Source organism: Pleurodeles waltl, chromosome 3_1, assembly GCF_031143425.1.
Source record: "Pleurodeles waltl isolate 20211129_DDA chromosome 3_1, aPleWal1.hap1.20221129, whole genome shotgun sequence".
NCBI classification, from domain to species: Eukaryota; Metazoa; Chordata; class Amphibia; order Caudata; family Salamandridae; genus Pleurodeles; species Pleurodeles waltl.
The window spans coordinates 968714737-968740265 of NC_090440.1; the positions used below are offsets into that span (position 1 = coordinate 968714737).

At 44.6% G+C, this 25529-nt stretch overlaps 1 protein-coding gene across 1 annotated transcript in view; it reads left to right on the forward strand.

The window, feature by feature from the left end:
* The window catches only part of LOC138283296 (uromodulin-like), a 451356-nt gene that overhangs the window by 352437 nt on the left and 73390 nt on the right, over positions 1 to 25529 (forward strand). The window contains exons 4-5 of the mRNA XM_069221317.1: positions 21320 to 21525; positions 24352 to 24512. Coding sequence (XP_069077418.1) covers positions 21320 to 21525; positions 24352 to 24512 — 367 coding nt within the window. The remainder of the gene's footprint in view (positions 1 to 21319; positions 21526 to 24351; positions 24513 to 25529) is intronic.

The following is a 25529-nucleotide window of genomic DNA, read 5'->3' on the forward strand; positions in this document are numbered from 1 at the left end:
GGCTTGCATTACGTGTCAGAGTGATGGGAGGCATTGATCAAGGAACAGTGTTATGAAATGTAAGTGACCGCTGCTGCCCGTAACCCAGGGGTGTTCAGATTCAGAATTATCTTGGTCAACTGGCATGCTGTCCTTTTATGGCTACATTGCAGGTCTTCTGCAACTTTGTGCTGCTAGAGTACAGGTGTGGGCGAATCGGCTTTGGCTGGCAGTGGAGTTTGAAATCACCTGTCTTGCCTCCTCTTTTCAAACTTGCCTAAACATTTAAATAAGGTTGAGAGATTTTCTCGTGGGATCACAAACAAACATACCAGTACTTATTTATTATGTGACAGTGTGATGTTGGGCTAAATGTTGCTGTAACCTCAACGGCTTGGCCACATGATTGTTGTGACTTGCAGCTGGTGTGACATCCTGCAGCTTTTTGAACATGTGAACATGAGCTGATGGCTGAATTGACTTGTGTGAGGAGAATGGTGATTCTCCAATTAACAGGCAGAGAAAATCTTCATTTCATTAAAGACAACAGAGGTGCACATTATGCATATACCTGCCCCAACATGCAACCCAGTAAAGAACATAAAACATAACACAACATAAAACATTTGTTCTATTCTAGAATCTTCACACAGAGTATATACACCCCTGCCACATAATCACATTTCTCTTTTAGGCTGCACCAAACACAAAACCACCTTTAACATTGTATTGCTTTCTGCAAGGGATAAAACATAATTTAACAAGTTTCTCCACAAACACTTAAAGCAGAAAACCTGTAAATAACACTTGTTTATAACACTTGTTTAGAAAATAAAATCCAAATATACAAACGTTTTTATTTTCTCTTACTTCCCCATAATCATCTTTTTGCAACTAGAAAGGGAGAGATGGGAAAGGTGAGTGGGATAATGCTAGCCTCTATTGTCTTTAATAACATCAAAAATCTCTCTGTATGTTAATTGGAGAATCGTGATTTCATTACAAGATAGGTGGCTTTTGTTATACATGTTTGAGCTTTTCACTGTCAGACTGATCACATGCTTCGTTGGCCACAGTTAGAATTTTACAAAAGTGTTTGCATTTGACAAGTTGGCTGCCTTCAGAATCTAAGCAAGAGTTCCTCCTGCCCAGAAAACATTACACCCCTTGAAGAATGTGTACCACACTTTGATAAATCAACACCAGCTTTACTCATAGCTGATCTCACCCACCTTGATATCGTAGCAGTTAATACCATTTTGTAGTGTTTTACATGGGAGATCAACAACTGAACTTCCCTGTCAGGTCTAAATTCCAACATTCTTTGCTCATAAACATCCATACAGCAAACCACACACAACTTTGTGCAGTCCTGAAGCCATAGGTAAAAAATACTCTCAGGCATGGTCTTAGTTATTTTCTAAATGTCAAAGTGGACTCCATCTGGTGTATGGAACCTGTTACAAATCTCAAAAGCCTTAACATCCAGCACTCTTCTAAAAGAGATCAAATGACGTCTGAGATGTTTGCAGCAGTGAAGGGTAAGCATTACAAGGCGAGGATATGAATAGATTGAAAACCAAAGTCACATCCCATAAGGAATCATAACAAGCTCTAGGTGGTCTCCTAAGGCTAATTTCTTTCATAACCATATGGGCTAAAGAATTGCTTCCTATGGCAAACTTATTCACTACAGCATGGCCTGCTGACACACCTGATCAATAACAATCAGTCATTCTGTAAAAAAGGCCTTAAATGAACAGTTCACCTAAATAATTAGCTACCTCGGCTACAGGAGACTCTACAGAATCTAAATATTCTTCAATGCATCAACTACACCATTTCAGATTTAACTTCCACTTGTTGAAGTCCATGAGATTCCTCAAATTCCCATCTACTGTCTCTTTCTACAAACCTAGAATATATTCTGCCCTCAAAATAATTTTCTGTTTCCTGCAAACATATTAGATCTCCTTGGTCAGACTGCTAATTTATTTGATTTCGACCCCCCCAGGCAGTTTAGGCATGACACTGCCGAAATAGTGTCCATACAAATCAACACCACACTGTTTGAAAAGACATTCCTGAAATGTATCAATCCATTCAATCCAGCTAACATTTCGAAACAATTTAAATGCAAGCATTGCTCCTCCCCCCAAATCCAACTCCCTGTTTCATTGTTGTTCAAGCGTGCTCACCAACTGAAGTCGCCGGCATCAATCTCTAAGGTAAACTCTGGGACATTCCCGAAAATGGCTTTTCCTTTCCAAAGTTCTAGTTTTCCAACTACCACTCCAATTCTTTGCATGCTTCTAGTGACAGAGACATTGAATCTGTATACCACAAACCTTTCCTTAGAACCAATGTCTTCAGTATCTGAAGAGCTCTGTAATGAAGATAGCCTGGGGAAATAGCTTGAATTGATGGAGTTTAAAGACCAATCACCCTTGCAAGATTATTTGGAGATACTACCTATTTTGCTAAAACAAATCATAATTACTTCCTTATCTTCCTTATTTTCTGTGAGGAGGAGCAACTTGGGCACTTAAGTGCCTGCCTGAAATCCAGTCCAAGTTCTGTCTTAGAACCGTAATTGACTTCTCTACATTTACAATAAAACCTAAACATTCTAAAAGGTTCTTTGTCCATTCCAGATGCTTCAGTAGGTCCCTCTTCTCCTGAGACAGCAACAATATGTTGTTTAAATACATTATCAGACCAAGGTGCTTAAGATAAACCAAAAGGAAGACGGCAAAACTGGTATAAAAGACCTGTCTACCTAAAAACAAAAATATGTTTGATATCTTATATCCATAGGTATTGTGAAGTCTGGGTCCTCTAAATCTAACTTTACTAGCCAATCCTTCTTCTGTAAAATATCCCGCAAATGATGAATTCCCTCCATCTTGAAACACCAGCACACTGCAAACATGCTTTAATCCTTTAAATTTATTACAGGCACCACTCTTTGTCTTTTTAATTTACCAAGTAAGCAATGCTTAGATAACCAATTTCTGAATCAGGAACTCTTAAAAATGCCCCTTTGCTTAGCATTTGGGAAATGTCTGAGTTTACCAAGTCCATCTGCTTTTTGTCCAGAAGTAAGGGCCTGATTATAAATCCAGCGGATTAACCTCCCAAAATCCAATACAGCGGCGGAGATGCGGCCGTCAATCTGGCAGCTTCACCACCATCATATTACTATGTTTCTGCCCGGCAGACCAGTGGAAACAGTGTGGCAGCATTGGCCTTGGCTCCCTCACAGAGCCAAGGCCAATGTCATCACACACAGAACCCTTGGAATGCACACTTTCTGCCATTGATGACAGTGCACATTCCGAAGGTGCTAACAGGGGTGCCCCTGCACTGCTCACAATATGGTGGAGGGCAGTGCAGGGGTCCTCTTGTGACCCCCAACTCTGCCTTTTTGCCAGTCCTTTTGTGGCGGGGACCCCCACCATTAAAAGGCCGGCAGAAAGGAAAGTCGTGATCAGCATGGCGGTGCCAAACTTGGCACTGCCATGGGTGACCACGACTTTCACTGCCATCAACCTGTTGGGATCCCTGATCATGGTGGTGGCGGCGTTCTGCTGGTGATCCGACGGCCAGGATCCTAATCTGCCAGTCGGACCACTAGGATTGCAGTTGTTGGACCATCAACACGAGTTTGGCTGTCTTAGGACCGCTAAACTGTAATCAGGCCCTGACTCTTTTGGTTGGGATCTCTGAAAAGAGTTTTACCAAAATGTTATTTTGAAACCTCCTACAGTTTTCAAAACCCATAGGACTCGTGTTAATTTCATCTACTTGTGAATAAAAAAATGTAGCCTTCCTCCTACTTTGGGAAGAAACAGCTGAAGTATTCAACTCACCCTAAGCTCCTGAGCCTTGTGATTTGGATCTACTTCCTTGGGAACATGCAGATCTCCCTATTTGTTGCAAGAAGCCATTTCTGGACTGAAAGTTACTTCTGTAACCTCTTGAGACCTGGGAATAGTATTGGGACCTTTGAATTCCATGACCAATAGCCAGTCCCCTCCTGTTAGCCCTTCCAAAAACTCTTGAGCCAAAAACATGTCTCTTATTCATTTGCACCTTGTTGAGGACAGTAAAGGTGGAGACATATTTGTCCAAAGACTTAATAAAGCCTTCACCAGAGAGTAGGCCATTAGGATCACCCACGGTGTTTCTATTGGCTAAGGGCCTCATTACAAGGCTGGTGGTCCAAGAAGATGGTCAGACCGCCGCAACTGTGGGGGTCCAACTGCCACATTACAACCCTGGCTGGTGGACCGGCCAGGGGACCGCCGTCTCTGCTGGGAATGTGGTCCCCAAAGGGTCAACGGCAGCCAGAGTTGTATTCAGCCATGGTGTATTGTACACCATGTATCAGCCGTGCTGATTACAACCCCATTTTTTACCAGCCTGTCCATGGCTGTAACTTTGTCATTAAAGGGCTGGTGGAAAGCCAGTGCCGGGGTACACAGGGGGGCCCCTGCACAGCCCATGCCCATGGCATGGGCTACGCATGGGCTCCCCTGCCCAACACTATCGCAATGCGCACTGTCTGCTTTGCCGAGGCCTATCCTATAGGATTGTTCCTGCCGGGCAGCCCTGCAGGAACCTCATAATACAATGTTCCCACCGATCAGCCTGGTGGGAACATTGTCATAGAGTTGGGGGAAACAACCGCCATGGCATTGGCATCCTTCCCATGAGTTTGGTGGTCAGCTTGTCTGACCTCCAAACTCTTAATGAGGCCCTAAGTCTGCCAACTTGGTGTTCATCCTCATAAGGACAGCCTTCCTTCTCTCCACTATGAGGCCTACAATTCCATTTCCTAGCATAAAGATAGGAGGCCTCTGTCTGCATTTTGCACTACTATTTGGAGTCCTGTAAATGTACTCTCAAAGTAGTGAAACACTGTCAGTACCCACACATCTCCATACTTGGGTGGGAGAGAGTGCCCAGCATATTAGTGCACAATGCATACCTTTCTGTGAAAGTTCACTATCTTTTCCCAAGCAGAATTTAACTGGAGGTAACTGCCCAACTTGATGACAGTTTTGATCCATCTTGGTTAGAGGCCATTTGCCAGGGTCTAAATGAGGGAAAGGCATGCAGGATAATGGGCCATGTTGTTGGGAGCTTGAGAGCACCATTTTGAGAGCAGTTGGTGATCTGTGTGTGCCAGAAAGCTTATTTGAACAAGCTTGATGCACAGATGTGTGACTAGGTCTTAGCACCGTGAGTGAAAGATGTTGTTTTATTGATTTTATTGTTTAACTGTTTAATACTGCTCTATTTGTGTGTTGATGTTATCCCACAGTCAATTTGTTATATAGACTGTGAAATCACTGTGACTTTTTTGTAAGGTTGAAACCAATTTTTAGTTAACTTGTTTTTCACCTTTGCACTTTGTTAGCTGTAGCTATGAGGGCTCCATTGTTTGTAGCTGAGCAGGGACAGGCTGTTGGGAGCTGTGAGAGCTCCATTTTGGGAGCAGATAGTGCTTTAGATGTGCCAGGGAGCCTATTTAAACAAGTCTGAGGCACAGCTGTGCTGCTGGCATTCCAAAGGCAAGCCCATCTGTGCCTGGCCAGGACCAGGGGTCAGCCACTATGCTGGCTTTGAATCTTACCCCCCTTGTCAGCTTCAAGAATGGAATCAGGTAAATCTATCATGTCCACGACACATCAATGTTTTTGCAGGAAAATGGGATATTTGCAGAGCATGAGATAAACAAAAACGGCAACAGAACAGAATAAGGGGACTAATTGTCTTATGTCTTGTGGACAAACGTGAACTAATTTACTAAGCATCAATTTACCGAATACAAGATCGTCCATTAGCATAGAATTAAAATCTTTAAATCTCTATATATGGCACATCCTGATATCCTCTTATTGACTGAAACATGGCTAATTCACAACTCTGTACCCTCCCTACTAGAGGCTATTCCTGATGGCTAGCTTATACTGATTGGGAATCAATCAGTATAAGTCACAGGGCTCAATAGGAGGTGTAGTGTCTGTCATTATTAACAGACTCTCAGGATAACTAAACTTGAAATTGACCCAATACTGGGGATGGACTTTCTCTTGCTTGAATTAGAAATAGATAGCACACCCATAACAATTTTGGTAGTTTATCGCCCCACACCACATGATCAACTTTCATATGGATTTTTATGTCATTGTGTGTTCGCTAGTAATAAAATAAAATATTACATTTTGATAGCAGAGGATTTTAACTATTGGGCAGATGAACCAAATGCATGCCAAAAAGTCAAGTGGTTCTTTGAGGTAATTAATCATATTAACACAACATATAAAATAGCCCATGCGTTGTATAGGGCACATACTTGATCTTGTGTGGTCACCTTCAAAGAATGTAATCCTAAATCATTGTATTGAACTTGTAGTTGGTCTGACAACAACATGATCTTTCTGTTGTTAAATTTTCAAGGGGGTAATGGGCGAATGCCTCCATCTCATAAAGTTATGATACAAAAATGTGAGAAAGTGCACAAGTACCGACTTCAAGAGACCTTTGATTGAACGGAACCATTATTAAATGACAAACCTAATGTGGTTGTTCAGGACTTTAGATGGACGAGGCGCTTCACAGCACACTCCACTGGTATATGTCAGGAACTCCGGAATGTGCACACCTCAAGGTCACAGAATATCTTCCTATGGATGTAGTGTACTAAAGTGGAGGAATAAATAAAGACATACACCAGGAACGGACAGATGCAGAGTAAAGCCCAGGAGAGGGATAGAGAAGGCTGGCGATCTAGAGTAAACAAACATGGAACGGATCATTATTAGACAAACATTCTGAGTTATCACTAGGGTTGTACACATGTAAGACTCAGAACTTCCCACAGCAACAGGATATATCAATGCCTCTGTGCAGATTACTCTTACAGAGAGTCACTCTGAAAGCCACATAGAAGGGAGGCCGCAATTGTGATTCTGTCTCTGGACCCTTAGGACACAAACAATGATTTTCCTTACATCCCTGATACAAGCCCTTATGGGTCTATTTGTAAACACAGTAGAAGTTCCTAAGAAAAATAGAAATGGCACACTGACACAGATAAGGATCTCAAGAGTGCATGCAACACAAGACAAAGGAAGGGGCATGAATTGCCTTGTGGAAAGCAGAAGCCAACCCATGTAGAAAGGAATACACTTATGCACAGGTGAGGACCAAATAGTACACTTACCAGGCACAATAGCCCAATAGGAAAATGCAGCAGAAGCACTAGAAAGGAACCTAACAGCTGCAGCAAATAGTCAGGAGCAGTGTAGTCAAGGAAAAACTGGCAAGCCAGCAACTTAAACACAAGGATTCTAAGAATCCTTAGGACAAGCAAAAGACTTCAACTTCAAGATAACTAGAGACTGCATAAGAATTACAGAGAAGGGCGATCATAAACTAGGGGTTAAACCTAAGATGCTGAGGAGAAATTACAGGAGTTATGGTAGAAGCAAACGAATAAGTAAAGGGAAAATAATAGCAAAAATGGAAGGAACAAACTAGGAACAACTAGAAAGGGAGACACTCAAGGGCTGTACCAAGTGTAGACAAAGGACAGACAATTGAGTAAGCAAAAGCAAGCAGTGCAGGAAAAATCTGTAGCAAGCTGCACAGGAACAGGACACAGGCTTTGGCTGATGCAAGGCAGGAACTGGACTGGAAAACAAACCAACAAGAGGTCCGGTACACAGAGGATCAAACGTCAATGCATAAACAAGGAGCTTCAGCAAATGGCAGCTTATAAGCAGTTTGAGGCAGCAGGAAGCCTGGGGCAAAGTCACATGGCTGGGCTGCACAAGACGGTCCAAGGTGTGTGCAAATCGAGTCTCTCTCAAGTCCTGGAGTAGAGAATACTTGGAGGAGAGAATCCTGTATTGAGGGACAGCAGGCGAATCTCATAGAAAGCAACAGACAGCAGAATCCAGGTCTTATTGGGTGCATTATAGAACCTGAAGTCCATGGAAGCAAATGTAGCTTTTCAACTGCATACAAGATCGAAATGGAAAGCAGACAGGGTCTGGAGAGGGATTTTGGAGGAGTTTTAATGGTCATTTCGAGCAACTAGATGGTCCATGTATAGCATCTCCCAGAGGTGCAATGATGGAATCATAACAGTATCAAAATGAGGCAATAAAAGGCCTACCCCATGGTTCACCAAATAACTCTCAAAAGCAAGGCCACAACTCAGGCATCTGAAGTGGTGTTGAAGGAGGGGCTATGGTGTGTTTAGTAAAAACAGCCTTTAAGGAAGCTATGCTTAAATATAGGAAACGTACTACGCAGACAAAAGTGACCTTCTTTATAGCTAATAATCCACAAAAAGAACTGATTGATATTGTGCATAGCCTCCTGAATACTGATAGAATTAGTCAGCCTAACAATCACACTCAGGAGAGCAAAAATGAACTGAATGAGTCTTTCAGGGAAAACATCGGGCTAATCAAAAATACAATTAATTATTGCCCTACTGGGAACTGGGTCGAAAAGGAGGAAAACAGTCACAAGCTTGATACGTTTACTGCCCATGTGTGCAAGGACGTCCTCTGTCTGTTTTCTACAGTTAAGTCAGGATACCCAGTGAACCCTGCCCCACAAAAGTACTATAGTGGATGGCACTCTCCATTGTAGACCCCCTCACTATGGGCCAGATGTATCAAACATTTTTGTGATCGCAAACGGCCCAACTTGTTATTAAATCCCAAACTGGATTTACGACTACAGACCGATTCGGTATTAGGAAGGGGCGTGTCAAGGGAATCAATTCCTAATACCGAATCGCAGAGTTATCTATGATTGTTTTGTGACCGTGAATGCGGTCGCAAAACAATCGCAGTTACCACCAATTTCAAATTGGTGGTAACCCATTCGGACCCCTTCCCCTTTGAGAATGCGTGCAAAAATCTTTTTTAATAGCAGGCAGTAGTCCCAAGGACCACTGCCTGCTCTTAAAAAATGAAAAGAAAACTTTTCAATTTACATTGTTAAACACATCCTGTTTTACTTTAAGGAAAACGGGCTGCATTTAAAAAAAAAAGATTGCTTCATTGAAAAGCAATCACAGACATGGTGGTCTGCTGAGCCCAGCAGGCCACCATTCCTGTGACTGTAGCCATTTTCAACGGCTCGTAAATTGTGACCTACCTCATGAATATTAAGGAGGTGGGTTCATTTGCGAGCCCTTGCGAATCGCAGTATGAAACTCCTGGAGTTTCATACATTCCAATAGCGATTACTTAATTGCGATTCGCAAAACATCACAATTAGGTAATCACTATTGTAAAGAATTATACATCTGGCCCTAAATTCCTAAACATCTCATCGGAGGTAGGTGAGGTTCTCAATGGCTCTAATAAAACAATAATGATCCTACTGCTGAAAAAACATATAGCTAACCCCAAAATCCTAAGATTTTAAAGAATTATTGACCAATCCCCTTGTTGCAATACGATAGTAATCTTTGGAAGTACATGTAGCAAAAGAGGCAAGTGTCTTTCTATCCAACTCAAACTATCTTGTTCCATGTCAAGCCAGTTTTTGACCCAAACACTGTACTGAAGCTATGATTCCTTTAGTCATAGATGACTTGAGAAAGGACTTGGATTGAGGGAATACCCCATCTCTGATATTATTTGATCTGTCCACGGTTTTCTACACAGTTGATCATAAGATACTTATGGATGGACTTTGGCTACCTGGTTTCAGGGGCAAGGCCCTAAGCTGGCTTGCCTCCTTCTTCGAGAATAGAACTCAGGCCATGCAACTTAATCCTTCAATGGCAGCAAACCTTAAGATTGAATGTGGTGTTCCACAGGGATCTACCCTGTCTCCCCACCTTTTTAAAATTTACATTCAACCTCTGATCAAGGAATTGCTGAAAGAGGTTGTAGAAGTTTTAATTATTCTGATGACTGCCAGATATTACTTCAGCTTGACTTACCAGAGCATGCCCAACATCATTTTAAGAATATGATGTTGTTTGATTAGTGGTTGGTTGAGGTAACATCACTTTAAATTGAAAGCAGATAACATGGAAATTGTAGTGTAAGGGCAAAACTCTTCTTTAGGGACTAACAGGCATATTTACATGCCCCTTGTGCCACCTTAGTGTCATTTTTATGACTCTAAGGTGGCATTAAGGGGGCCATTTCCCTGAACCAGATTTACAAAGTAGGGCAATGCATGCATTGCACCACTTTGCAACCTCTTGCGCCACATTATGCCTGCATCAGGTGTAATGTCTGCAACGGGGGCGTTCCCACACTGTGCCATTTTCTCCATCATTATTAGTGCCTGCTCAGGAATGTCATTACAGTGATGCAACCATAATAATCTATTTGTCTCACTGCGCTTTGCTGCAATAACCTCAAAAAGTTAGGCAAGATGCAGTAAAGTGCCACAACAGCGTCAAAATGCTGTTGTGGTAATGACCACAATGGTTCTCACAGTGGTAAATACAGCACAACCATGGTGTCATTAGGGGGGACAAGAGGGACTCAAGAGTAGTGGTGCACAGGGACTGATGTGCCACATTCTCATAAATATGCCCCTAACTTCTTTTGGCCCTTTGAAATGGGCATGCTCCCCACCCCAAAACAGTGGTAAAAAGCATCGGAGTTTGTGTGGACCAAAGTCTCTCCTTCAAACCACACACTAGTGTGGTGGTCTCTAAGTGCATTTTTATGCTAAAAACAATGAGGAGGATTCAGCAGTTTTTACCTCTGGACGCTCTGTAGACCATTTTGGCTGCTGCGATCAGCCAAAATTAGACGATGCTAATAGTATATATCTTGGCCTCCCTTAATGTAATATTAAGAGACTGCAGTTGGTTCAGAATGCAGCGGTCAGGCTGGTCTTCAGAATCTCTGAAAGAGCACGAATCGCCCTGTATCTGAAGAACCTCCAAAGGCTGCCAATTAAACAGTGAATTACTTATAAAGTCTCCTGTTTAGTCCTCAAGTCCCATAAGTGTCCAGACTTTCTGAAGGATCATATCTCAAGTTACTCTCCTAAAAGGACTCATCGACTTCAACAATGTATACTTTGGTGTTGGCAATGTTCAAGAAAATCAGAGCAAGAGAGCACAGTTTTTCTGTGCTGGCACCTAAGGAGTGGAATGCCCTCCCAAAAAAATGTGCTTCATTACTGAATTTAAGAAAAGCTCGAAAGGCTTGGCTTTTTAAACAAGCTTTCATTAAAAAGCTATAGTGCCTCTTGTTTGCTACTCCTCGAACTGTCAGTGTCAAGATATCTTGGGGTGAACGATGCACTTTAGAAATAATACATAACATAACTACCTTTTCATTGGCATATTTATTGATACCGTTCTGTAAGTGAAGGCCAAAGAGTCTGTTTTCACTTCATTGCTGTAAATGGTATTCTTTCCACCACAGCACTTGCTCTCAAAATACTGCTCAATGTTCTGGGCCAAATCGAACAGAGCACTGAGTAAATTTACAGCATTAAGGGCCTCATTTACAAGCCCCTATTGGCACACTGCGTCACCATAGTGTAATTTGTTTTGACGTTCCAGTGACACAGTGTGCCAACCCACATTTACAAAGCCACGCAAAGCCACTTGTGTGGCTTTTCATGGCCTTGTATTTTATTTAAATTCATTCGGTCTAAAAATTTAGACCATTAAAATTCGAAAAAATAGCAGTCTTACACAATAAGTTGATACCGTTAAAATTCAGGATAGCAGTCATACATGGTGTTAATAGTAAAATAGTCGAGTAAAAGTGTTACAGTAAAATCCTCGAGACTGAGTCTATAATCATACTTGTAATACAATAAATTAGATGTACATAAGGTAAAAAGAGCTTTGGTAAAAACTTATGTCTGTCATGCAGGTATTTGCAGCTGTTGCCTTCCTTGGAACTTTTACTCAGTATCTTGGACATTATATGAGCTAATAAAATTCATTGACGTAAATAAAATGCTTTATCGGTTAGCGTGGCAAGTTACAGGAGGAAGATCATCTCCATAAACTTGTGGAGTCTCCGCCACTCATATGGGGTGCCTCGAGTTCCTAGTAAGATTCCTAAGGATACCATTTAAAAGTTGAGGCTATACACGTCAATATCGGAGATCAGGCTACCTCTGAAAGATAAGAAACAGAGGAAAATATGGCTTGGTAAAATCTCCTTCTGTGAGCGGGTGCCTAACCAACTCAAGAGCCCTAGGCTAAAATGAACCTGCGACGGATGGACCAAGCCTCAGATAAATATTTGGTGACTGAACTAGCTACCAGTGTAGATGTATCATATATTCTAGTGGCATTGGCTCTATCCTGCAGTGATAGATGTTTACAGAGGGGAATAATCCACCTCCCTCTAGGTCTCCTGTATGAAGGGCAGAAGAACAGCAAATGCTCTATTGTTTCCTTACAATAATGGCAAAATATACATTTGCCTGTTGAAAAGTTGCTTGGTGACCAGCGAGCCGTGTAGCTGTTGATAGGCAAGGTACCATATCTTAACTGGAGATATAGGCCACGGGCATGTGGAGGTATAGGGAGATTCATAAAGTTCTCAGGCCGGGGTTCATGCTTGAGTAGGAGAAATTCTGTTGTAAGTCTGCCCACCCCATTATGGTGCATGGAATCTTCATTGATTTTCTCCCAGTATCTTTTTTTTAACAAGTTGCCTTGCTTTATTGGGAATCAGTTCCGGGTGTTTCCAATAGTGGGGAAATCCTATTTCATCCCAGGCAGATTTCATCTCCTTCAGCCAGAGGATTTTTTCCAGACCCTGGGGAGAAACTATGAGATCTCTTATCACCTCCCTGAACGGTTGAAGTTCAATTGTTTTCCATAGATGGATCCAGTAGGAGAGTGGTCTCAGGCCCACTATAGTTTTAATGCTATTTAGACCTAAGTCGAGCCTGAGAGGGATCATTGGTGTGCCCATCCCTAGCCAAGAAATCTGTCTGAGGAATTGATTTTCTTTGGTTTGTAGAGTGTCCAATTTTCTGTGCAAATCCCAGAGTTCTGTGCCATACAGGGCCGCCGCACGGATTTGGACATTATAGATCTCTGCGATTGTATTCAGAGGGGGACTCGGGCCTTTCTGGACCTGCGTACTAGGGCCCCACCTCTTTGACTTATAATAAGTGCCCCTTTGTCAATAGCTGCCTTCCAGTTACCTGAGTTCGAGAGTCTAATACCTAGGTAATCAAATTCTTCCACACTCTCCAATGGGATTGAGTTCATTTCTATTCTGGCACAAGGACGTTTCCTTGAGGAACTGTATATCAAGAGTTTCGTTTTTTTAGCATTGACGTCCAGCCCATAGTCTCTGCAAAAAGTGCAGAATTGGTTGACCAGATTTTGCATTCCCATTGGAGATTTGGCTAACAGGATTGTGTCGTCCGCATAAAGTAGACACAGGATTTTCTTTCCAGCTGATTTGGGCGAGTCGTTTATGCAAATCTCTAAATAATGGATGCAATTGTTTATGTAGAGTAAGAAAAGAGTGGGGGCCAGGACACAACCCTGTCTGACTCCTCTCTTGATGGCTACAGGATCTGTCAGCTCACCCTCCTTAACGCATCTAATTTGAGCATAGGTATTGTTGTGCAATCAAGAAATGAGTTTCAGAAGGCCAGATGGAACCCCCATGTTAGAGAGTGTTGACCATAACATATTCCTGGGGATCAGGTCAAATGCAGCTCTGAGGTCTATAAAGACCACATACAGATTACCCCCCCCCCAGGTCCACGTTCTTCCATTTGATTGCCAGGAATCTCAGTGCTTGGTCTATGGTGCTCACAGCTGGTCTGAACCCTGCTTGTAAATTAGATAGAGCTTCAGTCTCCAGAATCCATTCATCAAGATGGAGCAAAAGATGTTTTGCATAGATTTTTTGGGAATTGTCAAGAAGACATATAGGTCCATAATTAGCAGGGTTATTAGGGCTGCCTTTTTTGAAGATGGGAACTATCTCTGCCCCTTTCCAAGAGGATGGGGCGGGGTTCCCGCTGCAATTGCATTGCAGATTAGGTTAAAATAAGGAGCCCAAACATCCGGACTTGACTTATATAAATCGCCCGGAATCTTATATGGACCAGGGGCCTTTTCCCACTTCAATGAGTCTATTGCGACTCTTGTTTCAGATAGAGTAAATTTGACCAGTGTGGCCCCTGGTAATATGGGAACATCAAGGGTCCTGGAAGATACTTCAGATGGGCCTTCGTATAGTAGACTGAAGTGGTCGACCCATGCTGCAGCGAGAATTGAGGTACCGGGAACAGAGGCAGAATCTCTGCAGTCATCAGCTATTAGTTTCCAGAACCTGGAAGTATCGTTGGATCTGGCAGTCTCTAGGATTGCATCCCATCTAGCCTCTTCCCAGCATCTACGTGCCTTAGAGCATTCCTTCTTGTAATCCTTCCTAGCTTTTCTTATGGGCTGGACATGGCCTTCTTTTCAAGCTTTCAATAGGATGAGCTGAGCTTCCCTTCATGAGTTGCTGAACCAACGTGCACAGCACTTTTTCTTGGAGTTGGGATTGCTAGTAATCTCTTTCGTGAAGAGATATTTTAAAGAATTAAATAGTGCCGCGTGGGCTGCTAAAAGCCTATCGCCATCACTGGACTCATTATATCGAAGCATACACTCCATTTGGTTAGCTAACAGGTTATATATTGTTGTAAGATGTTCGGGTGATGAAATAACAGACTCCCATTTTATATATTATGTCTATTATTTGTTAGGGTAAGCTGTTGAGCATAAGCCTTAGAGTGGGGTGCTTCAAGCGAAGGGAAGAGGCCTCTGGTCAATAAAATCAACGGATTGTGGTCACTCTCATCATGTTCTTGTACCCTCATGTCAGACATATGGCCCCACAGACGAATGTCGAGGAGTATGTAATCAATCTGACTCCTGTGTCCTCTACGCCTAAAGGTAGGGTGCAAGTTAGTATCTGAGCGGGAGCAGCCATTACAAGCTCGAAGACCATGCGATAATGTGATGTCAGCCACTAGACGAGCTATTTTATTTAGTCTTGGTCTTTTGTTGGAAACTAGTTGGGGGATGCCCCAATAGGCATCCTCTTCTTTATATATCTCCTGGACCAGGGGATTGGGCTTGAATGTAACATTCAAATCCCCTCCAATCAAGATGAAGTGGAATGAATTATTTTTAAGGAAGTTGTCCAATAAGGACAGAGCATCAGAGTCATAATGGCTGCCACGCTCCTTTTGTAGATGTTAATTATAAATAAAGATCTCTCCTCAGAAATCGTTACTGATAAGGCCTGTAAATCTGGGCAGCCCAAGTCTATTGCTTCAACTTTGCAACTAAGAGAACTACTTAGCCATATAAGGAGCCCTCCCGATGATCTCCCAGAGGGCGTCTTGCGTGCTGCAAACCAGTAGCTTTTGATGCCTAGCCTGTATTTGGGTCCCAGTGCCCATGTTTCTTGAAAAAGACAAATCTGATGCTCATCAATAAATTGGCCCCATCCCAGGCTCTGCAGTTTACTTTCCAGCCCTGCTATGTTCCAGCTGAGAACCAAATCGAGATAAATTTTTTTAGTATACCCAGCTTCTTTCAGGGAGTGTATCCTACTGGGAGAGGTACAGCTAAAAGCCATGCTATTCCCCGCAAACGTACAATAATCTATGTCTTTCTCACCCTGTAGGTTGTTCACCTCACTAGATATTACACCAGTCATATTCCTATCTGGTAAGGTATCCGGGCAGGTAGGCCCAGGGTTGCAGGGAGGGATTGACAAAATCGCTGGGATTACAGAGGTGGAATCACTAAGGGCAGGATGGCTGATGTGCTCAGTTTCAAGACTACTCAAAACCACCTCCCAAGGGCCATCACTTAGTCAGTCTATCTCAGAGAGAGACACCAGAGAGTGTCTAAGGCCAGACTCTGAGATAGGCTGAATCTGGGTATCGGAAGAAACTCTTTGCAGTTGCCTATTCACAGATGGCAGAGAGGGAGCATAGAACACTTGTAGTCTGCATAGGGAGACTTTGTCTGCTAATGGTTAAGGTCTGGTAGCATTTGAAAAAAGCAGCTGTACAAGATCAGGAGAATTAAAGTTGATAACTATACAGTCCCCTGTGCCAATTTTTTCTAGAGAAACCCACCCACCCTACCCTCCTCACCATCAATATCGAAGGTATCATAGAAAACACAAGCCCCGCGTTGATGTGCAACCAGTATATGACCTTATTTTTGAGTTCAGTGAAAGATTCCGGGGTTTTGGTTTTAAGTACAGGTACATTAGTAATTACGAGAACGTATGGGCATGACTCCGGTGAAAGGTGCAATACTCTCGATCCAATCGAACCATTAATCTGGGCCCTCTTCTGGGGGCCTATTGGTAAATAGTCATGGGTTGATTTGGGATCACCAATGTTGGATGCTGTGTAGTTGGAGGAAACAGTACCTTCTAAAAGAGGGGCTGAGACCTTGGAAGGCATGTGTAGGAAAGTACCATCTTGCCTGGCATGTTATCCCCATATTTCACTGAATATATGTTGTTTTCGTTGTATGTGTCACTGGGACCCTGCCAGCCAGGGCCCCAGTGCTCATAAGTGTGCCCTGTATGTGTTACCTGTGTTATGACTAACTGTCTCACTGAGGCTCTGCTATTCAGAACTTCAGTGGTTATGCTCTCTCATTTCTTTCCAAATTGTCACTAACAGGCTAGTGACCAAATTTCACCAATTTACATTGGCATACTGGAACACCCTTATAATTCCCTAGTATATGGTACTGAGGTACCCACGGTATTGGGGTTCCAGGAGATCCCTATGGGCTGCAGCATTTCTTGTGCCACCCATAGGGAGATCTGACAATTCTTACACAGGCCTGCCAGTGCAGCCTGAGTGAAATGACGTCCACGTTATTTCACAGCCATTTACCACTGCACTTAAGTAACTTATAAGTCACCTATATGTCTAACCTTTACCTGGTAAAGGTTGGGGGCTAAGTTACTTAGTGTGTGGGCACCCTGGCACTAGCCAAGGTGCTCCCCCATTGTTCAGGGCAAATTCCCCGGACTTTGTGAGTGCGGGGACACCATTACACACGTGCACTATACATATGTCATGACATATGTATAGCGTCACAATGGTAACTCCGAACATGGCCATGTAACATGTCTAGGATCATGGAATTGTCACCCCAATGCCATTCTGGCATTGGGGAGACAATTCCATGATCCCTCGAGTCTCTAGCTCAGACCTGGGTACTGCCAAACTACCTTTCCCAGGGTTTCACTGCAGCTGCTGCTGCTGCCAACCCCTCAGACAGGTTTCTGCCCTCCTGGGGTCCAGCCAGGCTTGGCCCAGGAAGGCAGAACAAAGGACTTCCTCAGATAGAGGGTGTTACACCCTCTCCCTTTGGAAAAAGGTGTCAGGGCTGGGGAGGAGCAGCCTCCCCCAGCCTCTGGAAATGCTTTGATGGACACAGTTGGTGCCCATCTCTGCATAAGCCAGTCTGCACCGGTTCAGGGATCCCTCAGCCCTGCTCTGGCGCGAAACTGGACAAAGGAAAGGGGAGTGACCACTCCCCTGACCTGCAACTCCCCTGGGAGGTGCCCAGAGCTCCTCCAGTGTGCTCCAGACCTCTGCCATATTGGAAACAGAGGTGCTGCTGGCACACTGGACTGCTCTGAGTGGCCAGTGCCAGCAGGTGATGTCAGAGACTCCTTCTGATAGGCTCCTTCAGGTGTTGCTAGCCTATCCTCTCTCCTAGGTAGCCAAACCCTCTTTTCTGGCTATTTAGGGTCTCTGCTTTGGGGAATTCCTTAGATAACGAATGCAAGAGCTCATCAGAGTTCCTCTGCATCTCTCTCTTCACCTTCTGCCAAGGAATCGACTGCTGACCGCGCTGGAAGCCTGCAAAACTGCAACAAAGTAGCAAAGACGACTACTGCGACCTTGTAACACTGATCCTGCCGCCTTCTCGACTGTTTTCCTGGTGGTGCATGCTGTGGGGGTAGTCTGCCTCTTCTCTGCACTAGAAGCTCCGAAGAAATCTCCCGTGGATCGACGGAATCTTCCCCCTGCAACCGCAGGCACCAAAGAACTGCATCACCGGTCCTCTGGGTCTCCTCTCAGCACGACGAGCGAGGTCCCTTGAACTCAGCAACTCTGTCCAAGTGACTCCCACAGTCCAGTGACTCTTCAGTCCAAGTTTGGTGGAGGTAAGTCCTTGCCTCCCCACGCTAGACTGCATTGCTGGGAACCGCGTGTTTTGCAGCTACTCCGGCTCCTGTGCACTCTTCCAGGATTTCCTTTGTGCACAGCCAAGCCTGGGTCCCCGGCATTCTGACCTGCATTGCACAACCTCCTGAGTTGTCCTCCAGTGGCGTGGGACTCTCTTGTGCAACTTCGGGTGAGCACCGATTCACTCCACTTCATAGTGCCTGTTCTGGCACTTCTCCGGGTGCTGCTTGCTTCTGAGTGGGCTCTTTGTCTTGCTGGACGCCCCCTCTGTCTCCTCACGCAATTGACGACATCCTGGTCCCTCCTGGGCCACAGCAGCATCCAAAAACCATAACTGCAAGCTTTGCAGCTAGCAAGGCTTGTTTGCGGTCTTTCCACGGGAAAACACTTCTGCACGACTCTTCACAACGTGGGACATCCATCCTCCAAAGGGGAAGTTTCTAGCCCTTGTCGTTCTTGCAGAATCCATAGCTTCTACCATCCGGTGGCAGCTTCTCTGCACCCACAGCTGGCATTTCCTGGGCATCTGCCCACTCCCGACTTGATCGTGACTTTTGGACTTGGTCCCCTTGTTCCACAGGTACTCTCGTCAGGAAATCCATCGTTGTTGCATTGCTGGTGTTGGTCTTTCCTGCAGAATTCCCCTATCACGACTTCTGTGCTCTTTGGGGAACTTAGGTGCACTTTGTACCCACTTTTCAGGGTCTTGGGGTGGGCTATTCTTCTAACCCTCACTGTTTTTTTACAGTCCCAGCGACCCTCTACAAGGTCACATAGGTTTGGGGTCCATTCGTGGTTCGCATTCCACTTCTAGAGTATATGGTTTGTGTTGCCCCTATCCCTATGTGCCCCCATTGCATCCTATTGTGACTATCCATTGTTTGCACTGTTTTGTAGTGCTATTACTGCATATTTTGGTATTGTGTACATATATCTTGTGTATATTTGCTATCCTCATACTGAGGGTACTCACTGAGATACTTTGGCATATTGTCATAAAAATAAAGTACCTTTATTTTTAGTATATCTGTGTATTGTGTTTTCTTATGATATTGTGCAAGTGACACTAGTGGTACTGTAGGAGCTTCACTCGTCTCCTAGTTCAGCCTAAGCTGCTCTGCTAAGCTACCTTTTCTATCAGCCTAAGCTGCTAGACACCCCTATACACTAATAAGGGATACCTTGGCCTGGTGCAAGGTGTAAGTACCCCTTGATACTCACTACAAGCCAGTCCAGCCTCCTACAGCATGTTCTTGGAGATGTTGACTGCTTTAACAGAACTGATCCATTCTTGGTTTTTAGGGAAAAGAAGACTCTTGCCCATTTGAGCAGAAGGTCTGCTAACATCAATGTGCTCTTGGTTAAGGTGAGAGTTATAGGGGTAGGAATGGATATCTACATTAGGGAGAGGTGTTGGCTGATGGCTCTTAATGAAACCGTCCAGTTTGTCCTCTCTCGTTTGGAGGCGGGCTGCGATAAGAAGGAGCAGCTTGGAAAGCTCTTCTCTTATAAGGTCCCTGGTATACTCGTTTTCCTGTCGGCCATTGGTGTTTTCTAAGGGGGTTAGAATCACATCCTTGTTGAAGGGCAGGGCCGGATTGGGGGGACTTGAAGTCCTAGATCGTTTGTTTTTGATGACGGGCTCCCTTCGTTTCCTTTTTCATTTAGTGTTGGGATCAACAGTAATTGAGGGTCCTCCTATAGAGGGGCTCCAAGTAGGCCTAGATGGCACGGGGAGGGCGTTAGATTCATTAAACTTTTTACCCAAGAGCTCCTGGGGGATTCTAGAGGGAGAGGAGAGAGCAGTGGACAGCACAGTCTGTGATTCCATTTGCAGAGGGGTCTGTAGGGCATCCTCAGCGTGGGCTAAACTGGTGACTGGAGAGGAGGGAACAGCTAGGCGACGCTGCACCAACTCTATTTATTTTTCGAGTGCCCCGACGGCCTTTTGTAAAAAAACATCTAGGGTTTTGTTAGACCCATGCTTTTCTTCAGCCCCCCCCCCCCCCCTCGCCGTCTGCCCATCTTGCCTTCTTGGATCCGAATACCTCCAATAGGCCCTAAGAACGTGGCTGCTTGGCCTACGGGCCCCACCTGCTGTATGTCAGCTAACAACCCCTCAGCTCACTTGTAAACTCCTCAATCCCTGCTGCTGGCGAGTGTAAGGCGAACCCAGGGACAGAGATAAGAGGTATAGCCTGGCACGGCCTCTTCTGGTCGCTGACGGGCGCAGGACGGGCCCGCCCTTGGCCCGGGCTTCGCCTGGACGCGTCCCGCGCACGTCCCGCGGCAGCGCGCACGCGAAAGTCCTTTCAATGGGCTTGGCTCCTGCCCCCTGCCTCGACGTAAGTGTAAAGCGCATCCCGCGGCAGCGGGTGCACGAAAGTCCTTTCAAGGGGCTGCTCCCGCCCCCGGCACAAACAACCAATAGGCAGAGGGGCTTGGCTCCTGCCCCCTTCCTCGACGTAAGTGTAAAGCGCGTCATGGCCTTGTAAATATGGCTCCCTTTCATGCATAATTCTGCATGGAAGGGGCATTCCATAGGTGTTGGTGAGGGTATTTCCACACAACACCCATGAAACCTGATGGAATCTGATTCATTCTCAGACATAAAAAGCTGGGAATACATAAAATTCCAATGCGACCTAAGGGGTGGCGTTAAAGTGATGAAACAGGGAGAAATAACATTATTTCTCCCTGTTTTTGCAGCACAAAAAAGAGAGAGGAAAATACCATCAGTAATTATGTATGTGCAGATGCGTGTCCCTTCCTGCACATAAGCAATCATCCCTGCAATGCAGGCACCCTTGCGCCATGGTGCAAGGGTGCCTGTGTTGGCGCTAGGCAGCAGTTTGTGTGCCAGCGCAGAGGAAAGTACAATGATGCATTGTAGTTCTATAAATATGACACATTCCTGCATTTTCAAAATGATGCAGCGCGCTGCAGCAATCTGACTTTGTAAATGAGCCCCTAAGTATCTCTTTGAACACACTTTTTTTGTTAATTCTCCATTTTTTCTTTCGAGTGCTCTTGTAATTCTCTTCTGCTTTCACAAATATTCTATTCACATGAAGTTCTGTAAATCTGCCCCATTTCTCTACAGTTTTACCTCCAAATCCAACCCTAAGGTGTCTGTCAGGCCAGATCAGGCTGAATGTGAGCAGATGCCAGCTGGAGAGGAGCGGGTATGACTCATCCAAACTGCACCTCATGGATTCTAGCTGTGTGGGGCAACGAGTCGTTGAAGATGTTGCTGAGATTGTGGTCTCCACCAACCCCTTCTCATCTGCTTGTGGGAACGTGATGACGGTGAGAGCTGCCGCTGCCTGGTCCTTTAGCCATTTACAGTACGCCCTATCTATACGTTCCATTCCAATTCAGTCTGTAAGTAGTAGAGTCAAAACTAAGAAGGCAGAAATAACAATCTAGGTGTGAGCAAAAGACTTTTAATGCACACTCCTTGTTGTCTGTTAATGGGCAAAAAGTCACCTAAAGTGAAAGAAATTTAATCAGCAGTCTACTCTCCCTATTTGCCACTTCCTCCAGAAGTCAGGTTAGTCTGCATCACCACTGTGTCCTAAATCAGATCCTAACGGCCAGATGTACAAAGCCCTTCCATTACTGTAGCATCATCCAAGATGACACAGGGTAACGCAAGGGCTTAAGTCCAGTTTGCTAAGCTATGGAGAACCACATTGCATGGCGCTGCTTTGGGTTACTCTGTGCTGTGAAGTCATTCCATGGATGGAGCATTGGTATTATCATGCACCCATTCATGGTTTTTGGTGCATTCTCAAATTTACTAACATTGGTAAACCGGAGAATCCATCAAAATGCTACACCTTACCAGGTAAAGCATGACAAGGAGAAATTATTTCTCCATGTTATTTCTTCTCTCCATGTGTGCTCCATTCTGCAGCACACATAGAAAGAAGACAATGCGTAAGAAGATTGTTTTTGTGTAGGCAAGTGCTCCTTCCTGCACAAAAACTATCCGACCTGCAACCCAGGCACCCTTGCACCATGGGTTAAGGGTGCCAGCACTGGCGCGAGGCTGCACTCAGTGCGCCAGCACGGAGGGAGAGCAGGATTGCACATTACCTTAGTAGATATAGGGCCGTATTTATACTCCGTTTGCGCCGAATTTGCGTCGTTTTTTTCGACGCAAATTCGACGCTAAACTAACGCCAACTAACGCCATATTTATACTATGGCGTTAGAGGCGAATAGCGCCAAAGTTCCCGGAATGTGCGTCATTTTTTAGCGTGAACCCCTTCCTTGCGTTAATGATATGCAAGGGAGGCGTTCCCGTCTAAAAAATGACTCCCAGGCCTTTACGTGGTATTTATACTCCCGGGCAAAAGAGACGCCCGGGAGTGGGCGTGGCTAAAAACGGCGCATTTGCGCCGCTTTTTAACGCCTGGGTCAGGCATGGCGTTAAGGGACAAGTGGGCTCAAAATGAGCCCAGAGTGCCCTCCCCTGCCCCCAGGGACCCCCCCTGCCACCCTTGCCCACCCCAGGAGGACACCCAAGGCTGGAGGGACCCACCCCAGGGACATTCAGGTAAGTATTTTTTTATTTTTTTTTAATAATTTTTTTTGGCATAGGGGGGCCTGATTTGTGCCCCCCTACATGCCACTATGCCCAATGACCATGCCCAGGGGACAGAAGTCCCCTGGGCATGGCCATTGGGCAAGGGGGCATGACTCCTATCTTTACAATGATAGGAGTCATGTTGATGGGGGATGGGCGTCGAAAATAAATGGCGCAAGTCGGGTTACGACGATTTTTTCGACGTAACCTGACTTGCCCCATTTTAAGACGCCCATGCGCCATTTTCCCCCTACGCCGGCGCTGCCTGGTGTACGTGGTTTTTCTCGCGCACACCAGGCAGCGCCGGTCTGCTTGCGCCGGCTAACGCCATTCAATAAATACGGCGCCCGCATGGCGCTTCAGAATGGCGTTAGCCGGCGCAAAACTTTTTGACGCTAAACTGCGTTAGCGCAGTTTAGCGTCAAAAAGTATAAATATGGGCCATAGTGCATTTCCGCCCTCTCCAGTTGACGCTGCGCAGAAAGTAATCTTGTTGACATGCGTTGCATCAAATCTTTCTAAATCCTTCCTTAATTGTCTTTAACTTCCGAGGTGTTAAGACAAAATCGTTTCCAAAATTTAGGCGAAAAAGGCCAGCAATTCCGAGTCGGAACAGTATCAGAGGGTAGAGCTCAAGCTGTTGACTTTGATCCCGGGAAACCACGTTCAAATCCCAGCCTCGGCTCAAGATTCTATGATACTAGGCAAATCATTTAATTTCCCCCTGACACAAAAAATGTGCAACATAATCTAGTTATGTTGTAAAAGCTTTAATGACCTCAGGCCAATTCTGCGCTATCTAAAACTGGAAAAAATTCGAACTAAATAAAAAAACATTTACTGGTATCATTTGGGACTATGAGGGCTGTGGATTTACTTCGGATTCCGCGTTTCCTTTAGACATTGTTGCTGGTGAATGCAGAAAAAACTGTGTGAGGAAAAAATATGAAATCATCGGGGAAATTAGATCCGAAAGCAACGATTCCACCAGTATATTAATCATCACTCGCGATAATCAGGTCTAACAAGAGTCCAATTAAATTGCACACTGCAATTAACTCTAGGGCTGTGAAATTAAAGCCCCCGCGAGTGGAGGCCTCATATTGAGGCCCTTGAGGTTAGTTAAAAACAATTACACATTCATCATGTGTACCACATGGTGACTTTCATCTGCTGTAAACCTGTTCACGGGCAGTAAGATTAGCTGAATATGTACTGCCTCCCCTATTACAAACACCCACCTCGCCCCTACCCAGTAGACATACATTGCTACCTAGACTGATCCCATAATTTACATCTGAGGTGAACCATATTCCTACCGTTTGAAGAACACAGCTTTTTGATAGGACCTGTCAATCCTGTGCTTTCTCCTCCCCCTTCCTTACCCTGCATCCTCTACAGCCTGAAGTCGCTGGTGTCCAAATGGAAGCTGCCCCATTCTTGACTGCCAGAGACCAACAGAAACTGTGAGTGCCCTTTCACATTGTGCATTTACTGTTGAAAATCTAATGCTCGCTGTTGCTTTCTTTTATCTCTTCAAGGTGAATGACTCTCACGTGATTTATTCCAATAACCTCAACATTCCAGCAAAGGTTTTTATGAGTGGAGTTCTTACAAGGAACAATATCAGCATTGGCTTTGACTGTTCATATCCTCTCATGATGCCTGTCTCCCTGTTTAGCATTATGAACCCAGCGATAGGGTGAGTACTTCTGTTGGCAGTCACTCAATCAATACAATATGATGACTTCTTGGCCTCTGTCATGGTCTAGCTGTTAGCAATAGTCTCAGGACCTGCCCTGGAGGATAGTTCTAGTCGGTGTGATTACCAAGTCTTGCTATGACTCAGCCGAGAGATCAATCACTGCTGGAATCTTAATGATCACCATGCTTTCAGTGAATGTATGCACTTAGATCAGCAAACGCCTTGATGATACATATTGCCTTTGTGTCAGTGAAACTATAGCTGCGCAGGTAACTATGGTTTCAGTTATGTGGGTTATGTTGGCGATATAATTGACTGATAGTTCTGGTCTCAGTGATCACCCTGGTCACAGTACTAGAAGTGGCTATAGTGATAGTTGTGGTCTCAAAGACAGTCAAGGTCTCAGTGAAAGGTGTGGCCTCAGCAACAACCAAGGCATCAGTCATGGCCAAGTGCTAGCAACAAAGTGTACTTTCTGGTGCTTCCAGAGAGCGATATGACAGAAAGTGGTCTGGAAAGAGAAGACCATTGTGAGCCCCTGAAGTCCATCAACTATATCTGTGGCAGATACAAACACAATCCTGCTATGATTCCTTTGGAGGTTAATGAAAGCTCTGTAGGGACTAGTATTGTGGGCACGGGAGACTCTGAAGCTTTTGACACCTCCAAATTTTAACTCAAATAAATGCCCACAATTTTATGAATCAGAGATGGTGTTAAAACCCAGTTTCAGGAGGCAGTGTAACCCCGAGTTTAGGCACCTTCCAACACATCAGAATATCAAAAATACAGTTAAATGCTTTAATGGCCCACTCAGTCAGTGGAATAGTGGAATACTTTAAAAATGTATCTCAATTTTTTTTTTAAAGGCGGTACAGAGTCATTGCCATAAAGGCTCTCAGCAAACAGATCATGTTGAAAGGGAAAAATCCTCTGCATGGTCAGGTCGTGTAGCCTGCTGTGTGTTCAACTGTTCTGTTGTCTTGAATCCTACTGCTGATTTTTTATCATAGG